Genomic DNA, 15,488 nt, shown 5'->3' with positions numbered 1-15,488 from the left:
AAGCGCAGGAAACCCAACCTTTTCCAGCCCTCGGGAGCTCCCTGCTGCCCGCCTCGGCTCCTGCCCGCCTCGGCTCCTGCCCGCCCCGGCTCCTGCCCGCCCCGGCTCCTGCCCGCCCCGGCTCCTGCCCGCCCCGGCTCCTGCCCGCCCCGGCCCGGTCCCGCTCGCCCCACCGGGAGCAATGTCCTACCTGGGTCGTGGAACGGCACCAGCGCGAAGTTGTACAGCGGCCGCTTGGGTCTCTTCAGCGACGTCTCCAGGATCTTGGATGCACCCTCGATAACCTGCACCAAGTCGTCGTACATGGAGCCGGTCACATCGAAGACGAAGGCCAGGGTGGAGGCTCCCTCGGGCACCGCCTCGGGCTCGGGCACGGCGCGGGCGCTGAGGGCGAGCAGCAGCAGCAGCGCCGTGCCCAGCGCGCCGGGGCTCCCAGCGCCAGCCATCCCACCCGCCGGGCCGGCAAAGGCACTCCCGGGGCCGGCCGGGCCGGGGGGACGGACACAGACCGCGGAGAGTGAGGGGACAGACCGGCACGGACCGCGAAGAGCGCGGGACAGATCCGGGACGGAGCCGGGGACAGACCCGGCACGGACCGGGGAGAGCGCAGGGACAAACCGGGACGGACGGGGGAGAGCGCAGGGATAAACCGGGAGGAGCAGGGACAGACCGAGGGGAGCAAAGACCGAGAGGGGAGAGCGGAGCCCACCGCCCGCTCCCCTCAGCGGCGGAGCAGGAAGCGCCGCCGCTTTTGTCTGCGCGCGGCGGCGGCCCCGCTCCGCCTTCCCCACCGGGCAGGGCCGGGCAGCGCCGCCCCGAGGAACAGGGCTGAGCCCAGCCGTGCCGCGGGCTGCTGCCGGCCGGCGCTGGGCACGGAGCTGCGGCTGCCGCCCGGGAGTACCGGCGGCGGGATGAGGCGGTGCCCGCCCCCGTCCCGCCTCCCGTGGCCCGCTGTGGCCCCTGCCCTCGCCTCGGGGTCCCTCCCTCACCTGGGGTCTCCCCCTCACTTCGAGGTCGCCGTCCTCACCTCAGGGCTTCCGCCCTCACCAGGGTGTCTCTGTCATCCCGGGGTCCCGCCCTCACCTCAGGGTCCCTCCCTCACTTCGGGGTCACCGAACTTACACTGGGGTGCCGCCCTCACCTGGGGATCACTCCCACACCTGAGGGTCCCTCCCTCACCCCGGGGTCCCTCCCTCACCCCGGGGTTCCTCCCTCACCCCGGGGTCCCTCCCTCACCTGGCGTCCTCCCGCCCGGCCATACCGCAGCAGGACCGGTCCCTCAGCCCGGGGTCTGTGCCCGCACCTGCCCCAGGTGAGGGTGGCGGTGCCGGCTCGTCCCGGACGAGCAGAGTGAGATGGGACATTGGGAGGGAATCGTTCCGTGTCAGGGTGGGGAGGCCCTGGCACAGGGTGCCCAGAGAAGCTGTGGCTGCCCCTGGATCCCTGGAAGTGTCCATGGCCAGGCTGGACAGGGCTTGGAGCAACCTGGGCTAGTGGGAGGTGTCTCAGCCCGTGGCAGGGGTGGGACTGAATAAGCTCGATGGTCTCTTCCAACCCAAACCATTCTGGGATTCTGTGATTTTTAGCGTTTTATTATTGGAAATGTGATACAAGACTGAAATCACTCCGACACGTGCTACTGACCCTGGCTGTCCCTTGGCTTCATTCACACACCCACAACTACTACTGAAGCCCTCCTCAGTGCCCATGAGTATATCCCTAATTTCAGTAGTTTAAAGCGAGTAGGAAAGCCTCCAGACTGTGACCAGGACCACGACTCCAGGCACTGTCAGTTCCTGGTGCAAGAAAAAGCCTGGAAAACAAAGGAAGGGAAGCGATTGGAGTTTTAGCCCTGCTCAGGAGATGGAAAAGATTAAAGGTTTTATATTTCTTAGTTGTTTAGGGATGCAGCAATGTCCCAGCAGGCATCTTTGGAAAACACAGTCCTGACCCAATGCCACACAGAAGGGCTCCATAGAGAGTCAGGAGCCAAATTCCTTTTGTTCCAGCTCACCTCAGTGCTGCTGTGTAAGCCTCCTTTCCATGGGCTGCATCCTGCACTGTGGGAAGTAATGGGACATCATTTTAAACACCAAGTGGGAGGGAAATCCCCAGCCTTTGCACCATGTTCACTGCAGCTCCGATAGGTAGACCATGAAGCAGGATTTACCTCATTAGTTTCCATCCTTATTTCACTAATCTTCAAATTGCTGCTAAAACTGCGCATTGTTGTGACTGGAAAATAAATCATGTAGAAACACTGCTTATCCTAATCAAGTTATAAGCCTGGAATTGAATTATAAAAAGCAGATGTTTACATTCTTTCTCCCCTTCAGCACTGATGTCATGAGAAGGAAGCACATAAACAGAGCTGTGTGAAGCATTCGCAATAAAACCCCAAACCATGGAAAACTTGTCTCATCTGTAACTCTGCTAGCAGAAAACTAGGACCAGGTTTGTCAAAAATACTCACAAATTGTGTAGGGAAAGATGCACTCACGCCATTAAATAGGAATATGTATTTCGAACATCCTAAGGTCTGGCAGCATTTGGATTTAAGGCTTGCCTTCAGTCCTTTAGGAAGACAAATTCCTGTTATGTTTTGCATCATAAAGACAGCCATGGTGCTCTTTCTGTCTCAAATTATTTCCCAATTTTTTGTGAACAAGAAAGAACAAACACAATGCCTATATGAAAAAAATAACCCTCTGGGGTACCTATTTCTGTGTCCTAAAAAACACATCCCTGAACACAGCTTTTAAGGTACAACATAAAGCAAAATCTTTATTTTGTAACAGTGGAAACTGATATTTATTTTGGTTGCCTCACACTTTCCACTATAAAATAGCCTTGCAGCTTGGAAGCTCTGACACCATTATTCACAGCAGGCCTTTGAAATTTGCAGGAAGAAAGTCCTGTAGCAAGAGGAACAACTTTTTTTTTCTTCTTCTCCAATGAAATGGTTTTCATAGTTTGCCAAAGATTCATCTATTGAAGAAAAAAATCCCTGTGTTCCTTCTGACATGCTCTACAGTAAGGGTTTGACATGATGCCAGCATGACAGCGAAGCACAGGCACTCCGAGGTCAGGCCGTGGCACTGTGGGAGTGCTCCGTGCAGGAATGCCTGGATTATCGGGGTGGGGGCTGTGGGCAGGGCATGGAGGGGTTGGGGTGCCCCACAGGGAGCAGTCCTGGCTCTGCCACAGCAGGTGCCACCCTCACCAGGTCCAATAGAGTCCTCTTCAAATGCACAGATATTTCAGTTGTGCTCTCACTTCCTAATTCTGAGCATTTCTAACTTCACCTTGATCATCTTTTTGTGCCTGTTTTGGGGCTGGAATTTAACATTTTTCTTTATGCAATTGGGTAGCATGGAAGAATCCAACCGATGTGGTCTTAATAGTGTAAACCCTTTCCACCACACACTCCTGTACTGTCACACCAAGTGTGGGCAAAGAGTGGGCCAGCTGACCTTTAGAGGGCCCTTCCAACCCAAACAGTCCAGGAGTCTTTCCCCACGTATTTATCTTGGACAGTTGTAAAGTGTTAGCTCAGGTGGAGTAAAGAATTAAGTTGTTTAATCCCTTCTTCTAGCTCATCTCAGTTAAAACTAATAAAATTCACATACTAGCTTAGAAGACTAGGAAGGAAATACTTTTTACCCTTTGTGCTTCTGTCTGAATCTGCCCCATTTTGTAATTTGCAGCTAAAAATAGTTACTGTCCAGTGGCTGCTAACGAGGAAAGAGCTGCCTGTTTCATCCTCGTTTATAATAAACAAGACTCCACTTCAAAAACCCAAGTTTCCATCTGAAGGAGAACATCAAAATGATTGTTTTTAAATTTGATGCTGCACTTTAATTACAGAGCAACTGCTGGTCCCAAAACAGATGCTCCTCCTGGGATCCCATGGACCACTCGCAGCAGGCTGCATCCACCAGAGCTCTTTCTCACGACACCTCTCTCCTGGCCAGCGAGTTCTGCACGTATCCCAGATACTCTGAGCAGCCTTGCCACAGACATTTGACAATATTTTATTTCCTCTGGAACTTCATAAAGCTTTTCATGCATTTATGCACTTATGCATTTAAAGCTTTTATTCCAGCTCCTCCTAGAAGTCCCATCCCTCCTTTTATTTTGTTTGTTTGAACTTGATTAATTGTGGCAAATAGGGAAGAGTCGCTGTTTGTTTTGGGTAGGTGGCTTTGGCTCTCCCTGTGGGAAGTGTGTGTATTGCAGAGTGAGATCTCTCCAGTTCACTGGCTGTATTTTCTTAGCCAGCCTTTAGTCCTGTCTTTGTATTTTATGTATGCAGACACTGGTCCTGCATAGTAGAGTTGCAAATTCACTGCTCTAAAACGAAAAATAAACTTTTTTGTCTCAAATTCTTGCACGCAGGCAGAACCTATGCTGCTTTTGGCAAGGACAGGGTTAAGGTGCCATCGCAGGACAGGAATGCTGCAACAGGAATTAGCAGGTATGTCAGGAGCCTGGAAGCAGGTAATGCAGCTCACTGGGCTGCTGCTTAGAGATCTGCAAGGAAAGATAAGCAAGGTGCAGAAAAGAGAAAGGGCTGACAGATTAATCTGTGATTATATTGTTATGCTCTTCATATTCCTCTACAGAGACCATGAAAAGACCTGCACATCTTCTGGGGGAGATTCTGTAATGTGAATGCCATTATGTGACAAGGGTTCAGACTCTGAAGGGATCAAATAACCCCTGACCCTTTTCCAGCGTGTGCCCTGTGGTTTTCAGCTTTGCAGCTGCTCTCACACATGGACAGTGTGTTTTCAGCACTCATCTCTCTGCTCTGTGACCAAGGCATTTCACTGGAGATGGTTAAAAGCTGTCCTGCAGACACAACCAGAGAGCCTCTGTACTGAACAATCTCAAGGCCTTTCCATCACAGAGGATTCAAAGCTTCCTCTGAGGTACCTTACCTTTGCCAACAGTAAAAAACTGTGATTTCATATAAATGTGGAATGTATGTAACTTTTTGTTCTGCTTCTGCCTTCTGACTCTTCAGAAGGGTAATACATTGTGAGTTTTCTCCAGAATCCACATGAGTAGAAACAACCTGCTCCAGTTGAGGAAACAAACCCTTGGATTGTAGCATCTGTGTGGGAATGAATGTTTTTATTACATTACCCAGATGCTGAAGAACTGCAAGTTTCCAATCTCCACTTTTCCAAAAGGTTTGAATCTGCAACTAAGCTACAGGCTACGTTCCCTGCTCCTTACCTACAGCTATAAAGAGATAAACTGGGAACTGAAATCTGTTTTGAAATGTTCACCTATAGTGTCTGGCTGAATTCTGGCCATCCTGTGTTTTATGGTTCCTGCTTCCTTTTTAAACTCAGTCTGCTCAAATATTTCATGGCATTGCCAATTAATGCTTTACAGCAGAATCAGAGCAGACAGGTGAATGGTAGCAGTTCCCTGTGTTCTACAAACATTTCTGATGACAGACAGCTTTTCATGTAAAAGTCATAAAAATGAAGTATTTTAACATGCTGTGTGTTCTGCATTGTGAAGAATCTTTCAGAGACACTTCTGCCATTTTGAATCTTCTTTCTCTTCCAAAGAGGTTTGCTTAAATATAAATGTCAGTCTGATTTACAGTTCAACACGTTTCAAACTCTCCCATCCCAGTAAAAAAGAGTGAGACACAGGCGTAAGTAGCTGTAGCAACTGGAGTAGTTTGTTTAACAAACCCTGTGCCTGAGCCAAGAGACCATTTCACCCCGCTATAGCACTGAATCATCTCTCATCTGCAAGATGAAATCGCTTTGCTTTTGGTTATAAAACATTTGTTTTATAAAACAGGCCATCCTGTGATCATGACATAGAAGTCAGGGGTCAAAAGTTTTGTTTCTGGCTCACAAGCAGACTTGCTGCCTTCATTAATACAATCATGGAGCAAGACCAGGACCAAGTTAGGACCTGCTCTGCTGCTTACTTGGAAAAACAAAAGAGAAACTGATGGATGGAGATTTCAAGATATTAAATATCTAATGAGAAAAGTAATGTATTTTTTATGAAAACACTGTGAACACACTGAAAGCAAAGGAAGAACCACACCATAAAGGTCATTTTTCAAGATCAGCTCCATAAAGATCAATAAATCCTGTACCTAATATTTTTAATTGTGCACATGGGGAATTCATGATGATTATCCATTATTCCAAGCTATTTGTACCCTCAGCCATGTCATCTTGCAAACCTTACTTGTGGTTATGTATTAAATACAGTGCATGAGGCAGTGTGGGTGGGGTTCATTGCCCCAAAAATATCGGTATCTCCACTGACCATGGGTGTCCACATCCACCCTAAACACCTGGAGTTCCTTTTCCAGTTCATGGACATTTCCCATTTGATTTCTCCAAGAAATCTCCATGTATATGCATTCAATTGCATGCAAGAACATCAAATTATATTTATAGAGAACTAGATGTATGCATGTAACAAAACAAGGATGAGAGGAATTGGCCTCAAGATGCACCAGGGGAGATTTAAGTTGGAGATTTCTGGGAAAATTTCTTCATGTAAAGAGTGTTCAAGCATTGGAACAGGGCAGTAATGGAGTCCCCATCCCTGGAGGTGTTCACATAATGTGAGGATGATTTGGCACTTGGGTCAGTGGTGGGGAATGGCTGGACTCAGTGGTCTTGGATGGCTTTTCCAACCTAAACAATTCCATGATTTTTTGGAAATAGATAAAATTATTACATAGTTACTGCTTTTACCACTGGAGTAATTGCATGTTGCATATAGGAATTTTTTGAAAAATAATTTTTAAATGTGTATTAAAATTTTGTCCCTGACAACGATTGTATTCTGGAGAATTTCAACATATTCTCTTGGCCATGTCAGGGTTATCAGTACATTTACAATTAGGCAACCAGGCTGTGTTAGGAAAGCAAGAAGAAGAACAAGAACATGATCTCCCTCTGCTGGTATATCACAACGAAATGTTGTGAGAAGGGATTACAGAAAGGATGGATTTTTAGACTTATTTTTAATAAAGTTAGAGAATAGAAGATGAAATTACTTTTCACATGTGATAGTGAAAACAACTTTAAAATAGCAGCAAACACCACAGATACACACAGACCCATCCCTATGTCCAAATGTTTTGTACGTAATATTTACAAAAGTCTTTTCTACAGGAAGGTTTTCTGGAAAGCAAATTAAGTTGCACATAGAGATTCTAGTGATAAGAGCATTCAAAAAGCAAGAGTACTTTTTATATTTGGGGGAAAAATATTTACTTAGAGTATATTTATTTCAAAACTGGTCCAATTATAGATTTGTTTAATATTTTGACCAGAGAAAATCTAGCACTTAACACCTTTCTCTCGTCTCCTTAATAGTTCTGAATTACTTAAAATTAACTTTGATATAGTGAAAAATCTGCAGCATTTCCATCACATGACAGTCTATAACATTTACCAGCAACTTTGGATATGCAGAACTATTCTCAATTATTTTATTACTAAAGCAAGTCCCATGCACTGCAGAAGGACCTCAGGTTAGATGTTTGATGCAGTGCTAACATAATTAGTGCAGAACATAGCTCTGCAATCCCTTATCTGTCAGGCAAGCAGCAATATCTCCTGGCTGACACCCAGAATAGGATCTGAAAGAAGAGGAAATTGCTTCAAGTATCGTAATCCTGTTACAAAGGGCAGCTGCTTTGCCACTTGGCTCTACAGACAAAAACTTGTTTAGGAGTCAACGACAGACATTCAAACCATAGATAAAATCATAAAGCATCCCATTCCTCTCATACCTGGAGCTATCCTCTGGAATGCAGTTGACAGATGAGCTTAATTACTGCACCTCATGCCTTGAAATGAACTCTTCTAGTTTTAATTTCTCAGGAGGAGTGGGTTAGGGTTCAGCATCAAATCAACACCCCATGACAGAAATTAGATAGAGCTGTCCTGTGGGTGTGTTCTGATAAAGCTGAAGTGAAAGAGATCTAGGCATCCTTGATCATAAATCATGAAATAAAACTACTTAATGGAACAACAAACCATAGAATCCTAGAAAATTTAGGTTGGAAGGAATCTTAAAGCCCATCCCATTCCACCCCCTGCCATGGGCAGTGACACCTTCCAGTAGCCCAGGTTGCTCCAAACCCTGTCCAACCTGACCTTGAACCCTTCCAGGAATGGGAATGAGTTTGGTGTTTGTGCCATTTGCATAGCAAAGAAGAAAATAAATGTTTAGTTCTCCAGAGTTGTAGTTTTGCTCCTTTTAAGCCTGTCAGAAAAGTATTTTGTTTTAAACCAAACATAAGTCCAGATTCCAGGCACCTGTCTGTACAGGCTGAGACTGATGAAAACTGCTTGGCACTTCTCTCCCCACCTATCCTCATCTGCATGCAAGTGTTAGCTCACTGTTCCAATCTCAATATTGTATTTTTCTGTGTGTGTCAACTTGGCTAATTTAAATATTTCTCACATTATTAAAAATCCTGCTTTAGATTTCTTCAGCCACAGAGCACTAAATATCTTTAGGCATGTGAGACATGTTTTCCCGGCATTTGAAGAAACCAAGAACCAAGTTCACCGAATTTATGAGTTCATCATTTTTGAGCTATTTTTTTTTTAGTCTGCAGTTTCAGTTTTTACATTTAAGCCCATAAAGACCAAAACATCCTTTAAAATCCTGCCAGAATGTAAGTTAGCACCTCCCCAGTAGTTAACAAGGATAACTTTCCAAGACCTTTAGGTAGTGGAGAGCTAGTTTTACTACCAGCATGGACTGTATTCTCCAGAGTCACACTCTTCTTGGCATAACAGAGGTTCTTAAAACTTGGAATTTTTTGCTTATAAATTTTTTCATTATTGTCTGTTTCTCCTTCCACTGTGAAATGTGAGCCTTCTGTCAGACATAGCATTTTCTAAGATTAAAGGGATGAGTTAAGTAAGAGTGGACTTGAGCCTTTATTCATAATAAGAATAAAATGCCTTTCATAGGAAAGGGTGATTAAAAAGGTTTCCCCTTACAAAACACAGTTGTTAATGTGCACACACACATGACAGAGAAATGGCTAATTAATCCATTGGCATTAGGTTACCTGGCAATTTCCATTCCAAAGCTGCTTTCAGGGCCTTATTGTTTTGTTAGACTCATGGTCTGCTTTGAAATTTTCCAGATAAAATGTCTGCTCCAGGGTGATTTTGTTGGCTTTCCACTGAAAGAACTCAGGTGTTTCCTAGAGCACTCACTGCCCCAGACAAAACAGTCTGTACCCTTCTCTGCACTGGTTTGGCAAAGCACAGTGCAGGGAGCCAAATGGTGCCCAAAGCAGGAACCAGCAGTATCAGGAGCTCTGCATCAAAGATAGAAGGAATCACAGAATCTTGAAGACTGGAAAAGACTACCAAGATCACTGAGTCCAACTTTTGACCAAATCCCACCATGCCCAATAAAGCATATCGTGAAAAGCTATGTCTGCTCAGTTTTTGAACACCTGCAGGAATGGTGACTCCAGCACTGCCCTGGGCAGCCCGTGACAGTACTTCACCACTCTTTACATGAAGAAATTTTTCCTAATATCCAATCTGAATGACCCCTGGCACTACTTGTGACCAGCCTCAGCATAGGTGAACCAACACCATTCTGATTGTGGTGGCTCTTTGGTCACAGAGAGTGAACTCAGCACAGAGCAGGGCTCTGAGGTGGGGCTGGGTAAGGGGCTGATGCTCTGAGCCTGGTGCTGCTGGCAACACCCAGGCTTGCAGCTATGCAAACTGGACACCAGGAGCCACAGGTCTTATGCTGCCAGGATTTCAAGCTCATTTTCTGAGATTTAAGAACATCAAATTGTCTGCACAGATACCCACAGCTATGGCTGCAGTTGGTCTGTACACCCACAGTACTGGCTGTCAAATGAGGTCCTGAATGGACCTCAGGATGTTGATGCAGCAGCAGTGTGGGGCTAAAGTCAGTTGTAAGTAGCAGAGGTCATTCCCCTGTGGTCACCAAACCCCTTGGTCACAGTTCAAGCACAGCAGTGGTTCCTGTCATTACTCTGAGACCTCAGTCTCAAGTGCGGTTTTGCAGTGCCCTGTGACAGGCTGAACTTCTCTTATAAAGCCTGACTTGCAAGAGAGAAGTTTGGTTTGGAGCCAAGCCACAGCAGCATGTGAGACAAGCAAGCCCATTCTGCTCCAGCGCAGTGGAGCATCAAGCGACGCTCTGGTCACTGCCTGTGGTTTGTCTGTGCTCCAAAAGAGTGAGCAGCAGATTCACTTCATGTAACTCAATGCAAAACCTTTTCTGAAGAACCACAGAGAATCTTGGTAAATTCACATCATGACTAACTGACATAAGCTGAGCTGGGGAGAATTGTTCCTCCAACTGCAGTCTTGATGAAGCTTGTAGATTTTCTTTTAGAGAGCAGGAAGAAGCATACAAGTGGAGAATATTCATGTGACATGGGTAGCTTGGGACTTCCAAAGATCAATTTTATTTTACTTTTTAAACAAAACTCTTTTCAGAATATATTCAAAGACCTTATTAAGTGGCAAATGAGGATTAGTGCAAACCTCAGTAGAACCCCAGCTCTCATGATCAAATAGAGATCTCTAATCTCTGCAGAATACCAACCTTGAGGATCAAACAGCAGTTTAAACCACAGCTGTGTACAGTCCTGGAGAAGCAGCTCATATTTCCTTGGGGGCAGGGGCCAAAGATGGAGAATGTGAGAAAGAAAGAACAAGTTCTGCTTACAAGGGGTAACCTAGTGCAGCATCACTGTGTTTGTCCCTCTTGGGAACAGCACATTTGGGACCCGCCATCACTGCCTCAGAAGGTCAGGCTGGGTGAGTTTGGGAAAGGAAGTGGGAATTCAATCATCCTCTGCCTCAGGCTGCTCTCTGTGTCACATGAGGTGGCCACAATCTCACTGAAGTACTGGGGAGAAGAGAGCAGAGGGCAGATCCCACCCTGGGGGCATCGCACACAGCACGGGGCCCTGATCCAGAAAGGGAATGGTCCTGCAGGGCTCAGCGTGGGCTCACCTGGAGCCCGTGTGCAGGGCTGGCCCCAACACTGGGCAAGAATGGGAGGGTCCTTGGATGCATCCAGAGGAGGGTGACAGGGCTGAAGGCAGGTCTGGGAAAGGCAGCTGAGGCCTCTGGGCTCGTCTAGTTTAGAGAGAAAGAGGTTGAGGAGCAGCCTGAGGAGGGAATGTGCAAAGAGAGGTGCTGAGCTCTTCTCCTCAGGATTCAGGGTCAGGATGGGTGGGAATGGTTCCAAGCTGTGCCAGGGGCAGTTCAGACTGGATATTAGGAAGCATTTCTGTACTGAGCAGGTAGTCAGACATTGGAACAGGCTTCTCAGAGAGCTGGTGGATGCCCCAGGCCTGTCAGTGTTCAAGAGACATCAGACAATGCCCTTATCAACAGGCTGTAATTTCTGGTCAGCCCTGAAGTGCTCAGGCAGTTGGCTGATGATTTTTGTGGTCCATTCAAACTGAAATACTCTATTATATTCTAACACTTCTTAGCTTGGCTAGCCATATCTAGTCAAAAGGTTTCTACAAGCAGTTTTCAGTGTCTCCTCTCAGACAACAGCCATTTACAAAACCAGCCTATATCTGAGCTCTTTTCTGCCATCTGAGGTATTTCAGCTGCTTTTCCCCCTTGCCTGACCAGCAAGCCACCTGTTTCACAGCCTGATCCAGTCCTGATCTGCACTTATGAGGTGCCTCATGGGGTACAGAGACAGGATCACACAGCCCATGGGCTTGGCCACCCAGCCCAGACTGGCGTCTCTGGAAACTACTTAAGGTCTGCTAGAGGTTAAACAGAGTGTGTGCAACATGCAGAGGAATGCAAGCAGCATCCTCTTCTTTCTCTTTTCAACTTCCTTGAGAAAAATCCAGAGGAGGGACATGAAGATGGTGAAGAGCCTGGAGGGGCCACACAAGGAGCAAGTGAGGGCACTTGGCTTGTTCAGCTTGAGGATACTGAGGGCAGCTCACCAGGGGCTGGCTGCAGCTCTTCCAAAGGGACAGCACAGGGACAGCTCCGATCTCTGTCTTCTGTGCCCAGGGACAGCATCCAGAGAATGGCTGGAGCTGGGCCAGGGCAGGCTCAGGCTGGAGTTCAGGGAAAGGTTCTTCTCCAGAAGGTGGTGGGCACTGCCCAGGGAATGGGCACAGCCCCAAGGCTGCCAGAGCTCCAGGAGCGTTTGGACAAACTCCCAGGGATGCACAGGGTGGGATTGTCTGGCAGGGCCGAGGGTTGGGCTCCATCATCCCTGTAGGTCCCTTCCCGCTCAGGATATTCTGTGACTCTGTGACCGGGTTAAAGGACAGCCCGGGACACCTCTGCTCTAACACCATCCCTCACATTCCTCTCACACGGTGTTATGATTCCCCAAAGCCTCATTAGGGAAGTAAGCAAAGCGCCCAGCATGTAAGTTAAATTCCAGCCATGCCTGGTGCTGCGGCTCATTGCACAGCACCGCCACGAGGTGGAGGCCTTTACAACGCTTAGTCCAATTACAGCAATTAGCCCCAAAAGCCCATTTTACCTGCCCGAAGAGCCCTGGGCTCGCCTGACGGCGTGAGGGGACACAGCCCGGGGACACGGCCCGGCTCCCTCGGGGGCTGCGCTCTGCAGCCACAGCCCCGCACAGCACACGGGGATGGCACAGCGCGGGCACCGCGACCCGCCGGGCCGGGCAGTGACCGCCGGGCCGGGCAGTGACTGCAGGGTAGGGGAGTGACCACAGGACAGGACAGTGACCCGAAGGGCAGGACAGTGACTGCAGGGTAGGGGAGTGACCGCAGGGCAGGACAGTGACCCGAAGGGCAGGACAGTGACCGCCGGGCAGGACAGTGACTGCAGGGTAGGGGAGTGACCGCAGGGCCGGGCAGTGACCGCAGGGCAGAGCAGTGACCACAGGGCTGGGCAGTGACCGCAGGGCAGGACAGTGCCTGCAGGGCTGGGCAGTGACCGCAGGGCCGGGCAGTGACCGCAGGGCAGGACAGTGACCCGAAGGGCAGGGCAGTGTCCGCAGGGCAGGGGAGTGACCGCAGGGCAATGACCGCAGGGCACAGCAGTGACCGCAGGGCACAGCAGTGACCGCAGGGCCGGACAGAGACCTGAAGGGCCAGGCAGTGCCCGCCAGTCAGGGTCAGTGCCCCTCGGTCAGGGCAGTGCCCCTCGGTCAGGGCAGTGCCCTCCGGTCAGGGTCAGTGTCCCCCAGTCAGGGTCAGTGTCCCCCGGTCAGGGTCAGTGCCCCTCGGTCAGGGTCAGTGTCCCCAGTCAGGGCAGTGTCCCCCGGTCAGAGTCAGTGTCCCCAGTCAGGGCAGTGTCCCCCGGTCAGAGTCAGTGTCCCCAGTCAGGGCAGTGTCCCCCAGTCAGGGTCAGTGCCCCTCGGTCAGGGTCATTGCCCCCCGGTCAGGGTCAGTGTCCCCCCGGTCAGGGTCAGTGTCCCCAGTCAGGGTCAGTGTCCCCAGTCAGGGCAGTGTCCCCCGGTCAGGGTCAGTGCCCCTCGGTCAGGGTCAGTGTCCCCGGTCAGGGTCAGTGTCCCCGGTCAGGGGCAGTGCCACAGCTGTCACACTGGCAGGGCAGAACAGTGCATTGTGCTCACAAACGCGGCTGTGTGGTGGGACACATTGATATTTTTGTGACAGAGATTCTTAGTCGGGGATCGATGTCTCGGGGCTGAAAGCTTTGCTTTTGAAAGCATAGAATGATGAAATAGTTTGGGTTGGAAGGGACCTCAACGCCCACCCAGTGCCACCCCTGCCATGGGCAGCGACACCTTCCACTGTCCCAGGTGGCTCCAAGCCCCGTCCAGCCTGGCCTGGGACACTTCCAGGGATGCAAGAGCAGCCACAGCTTCTCTGGGCACCCTGTGCCAGTGTACCACTATCCTCACCAGCCAAGAATTGTTTCCTAATAGCTGTTTTAACCCACCCTGCTTCAGCTTCAGGCCATTAACAAAGCCTACATTCCACAAAACCCCTGACTGCATCAACTCCCCCTTTAGCCTGAAACTCTTTGCTGATGCTCTGCTCTCCCTTGGTCTGGAGCTGCCTGCCCTGGGACTCTTACTGGAACTGACACTGAGCAAACAGTCCCCAGACATTCTGGGTCACCTTTTCATCCTTTTAAAAATTTCAAGTATATGGCAAACCTCCCAACCATTGGTGTTTTCCCCATGTAAAAAGGCAAAACCTACAGTTCTGAGGAATTTCAGAAAGTTATTGGTTAAATTGGAAACAGCTGAGCCAGCCTGAGTTGTTTCAACTTCCCCCACATTTTTGCCTTAGCTTAAATAACATTATATTTTTGTCTTACATGAAGGGCAGAAAATTAGATTTTATACTCTTGTGTTTGAATTTTTTTTGCTTTGGCATTGAAGCAGCTGTAATATCTCTAACTGGGATTATAAATAGGCTATATATATAGGAAATGACAGGCCATGGATCTAATGCAGACTTGAGAATTAAGTATATAACTGTAGTGGAAATAGTATTTTTTCCCAAATGCTGGAAAGGACTAAAGATCTTTATGCCATAATCTGATTAAACACAGAAAGTCTCCTTCAGGAGGAATAATCTCTTTCAAGATAAGTGGTAGAAGAACTGGCAAACCAAATAGGCAACTCCTCCAAAGGCTATTAAATATATGGTATGTGTAATGCACAAGAGATTATTATCTATGCTGAAACCCCCAGAAATCCTGCTCTGACCTCTTCAGGGCCATTACATCAATGAAGTCAATCTCCATGCCCCATTCTTTTAGGAACAACCTACTCTTCCTCCTTACTAACCCCTACCACCATCTGCTGCTATTTAACCCCCCTGGCAATGGCTGAGCAAACATTTATAGATTACCCGAGTCTCTTTATGTTTCATAACTGGTTCCACATCTCAGATTTAGTTGATCACATAACAATAAAAACTCTGATAAATAAAAAAGAGTCCAACTGTCAAGACCTCCCATCTTGAGAGCATTCATATGCTTCTAAAAAAGCCAGGCCAACACAAAAGAAAAAAATGCAAAAAGGCAATTTTAAAACATTTGTAACATACCCATCAGTTATCTGTTTCCTGTGTACTTCCAACTGATAAATCATGGGATCCAAATGCAGCCACTCCCTCTCCAAGAGTCCTTCCAGCTCCTCCTGAAGGCACCTGCAGCAGAGGGCAATAAAGAATGTTCATTTCCTCTCACTGCCTTTGATTTCCTGAGCAGGTAAGTCAAAGGCTGGAATGTCCATTTTTTAATCAATAAAAATATCCTGATGAAGAGCAGTTTTGAGACTACAGTTTAATATTTAAAGTCTTGCCCTACTATTATAGTAATACACATATAATTGAGAGAAAATATCTTGTGTCATTTAGAGGCACAAACTTTTCTGTAATGTTGAATATTCTGATAAGAAGATATGCATGAAACAGTTACTCAGCTCCTTACAGAAACTACTTTGGATTTATGCAGTGTTTA

General features: G+C 48.0%; 1 protein-coding gene and 1 long non-coding RNA gene across 6 annotated transcripts in view; both read right to left on the bottom strand.

The window, feature by feature from the left end:
• Positions 1-1,098, bottom strand: part of HMCN1 (hemicentin 1) — a 165,471-nt gene extending 164,373 nt beyond the window's left edge. For 3 of the 5 annotated variants that reach the window (XR_010081490.1, XR_010081491.1, XR_010081492.1), the window contains exon 1: positions 191-1,098. Coding sequence is in view for 2 of the 5 variants with exons in the window: in XM_063407765.1 (XP_063263835.1) it covers positions 191-446 (256 nt within the window). In the remaining 3 variants the exon portion in view is untranslated. The remainder of the gene's footprint in view (positions 1-190) is intronic. The other 2 variants (XM_063407765.1, XM_063407766.1) reach the window with 2 other exon arrangements.
• Positions 1,099-1,159: 61 nt separating this feature from the next.
• LOC134555799 (uncharacterized) lies at positions 1,160-15,178 on the bottom strand. The gene is made up of 3 exons (XR_010081493.1): positions 15,074-15,178; positions 2,015-2,060; positions 1,160-1,813 (listed from the first exon to the last, which is right to left on the bottom strand). It is a non-coding gene; the product is annotated as an uncharacterized LOC134555799 (long non-coding RNA).
• Positions 15,179-15,488: the final 310 nt, after the last annotated feature.

This window comes from Prinia subflava, chromosome 10, assembly GCF_021018805.1.
Source record: "Prinia subflava isolate CZ2003 ecotype Zambia chromosome 10, Cam_Psub_1.2, whole genome shotgun sequence".
NCBI classification, from domain to species: Eukaryota; Metazoa; Chordata; class Aves; order Passeriformes; family Cisticolidae; genus Prinia; species Prinia subflava.
This window is presented reverse-complemented; position numbering and strand designations above follow the sequence as displayed.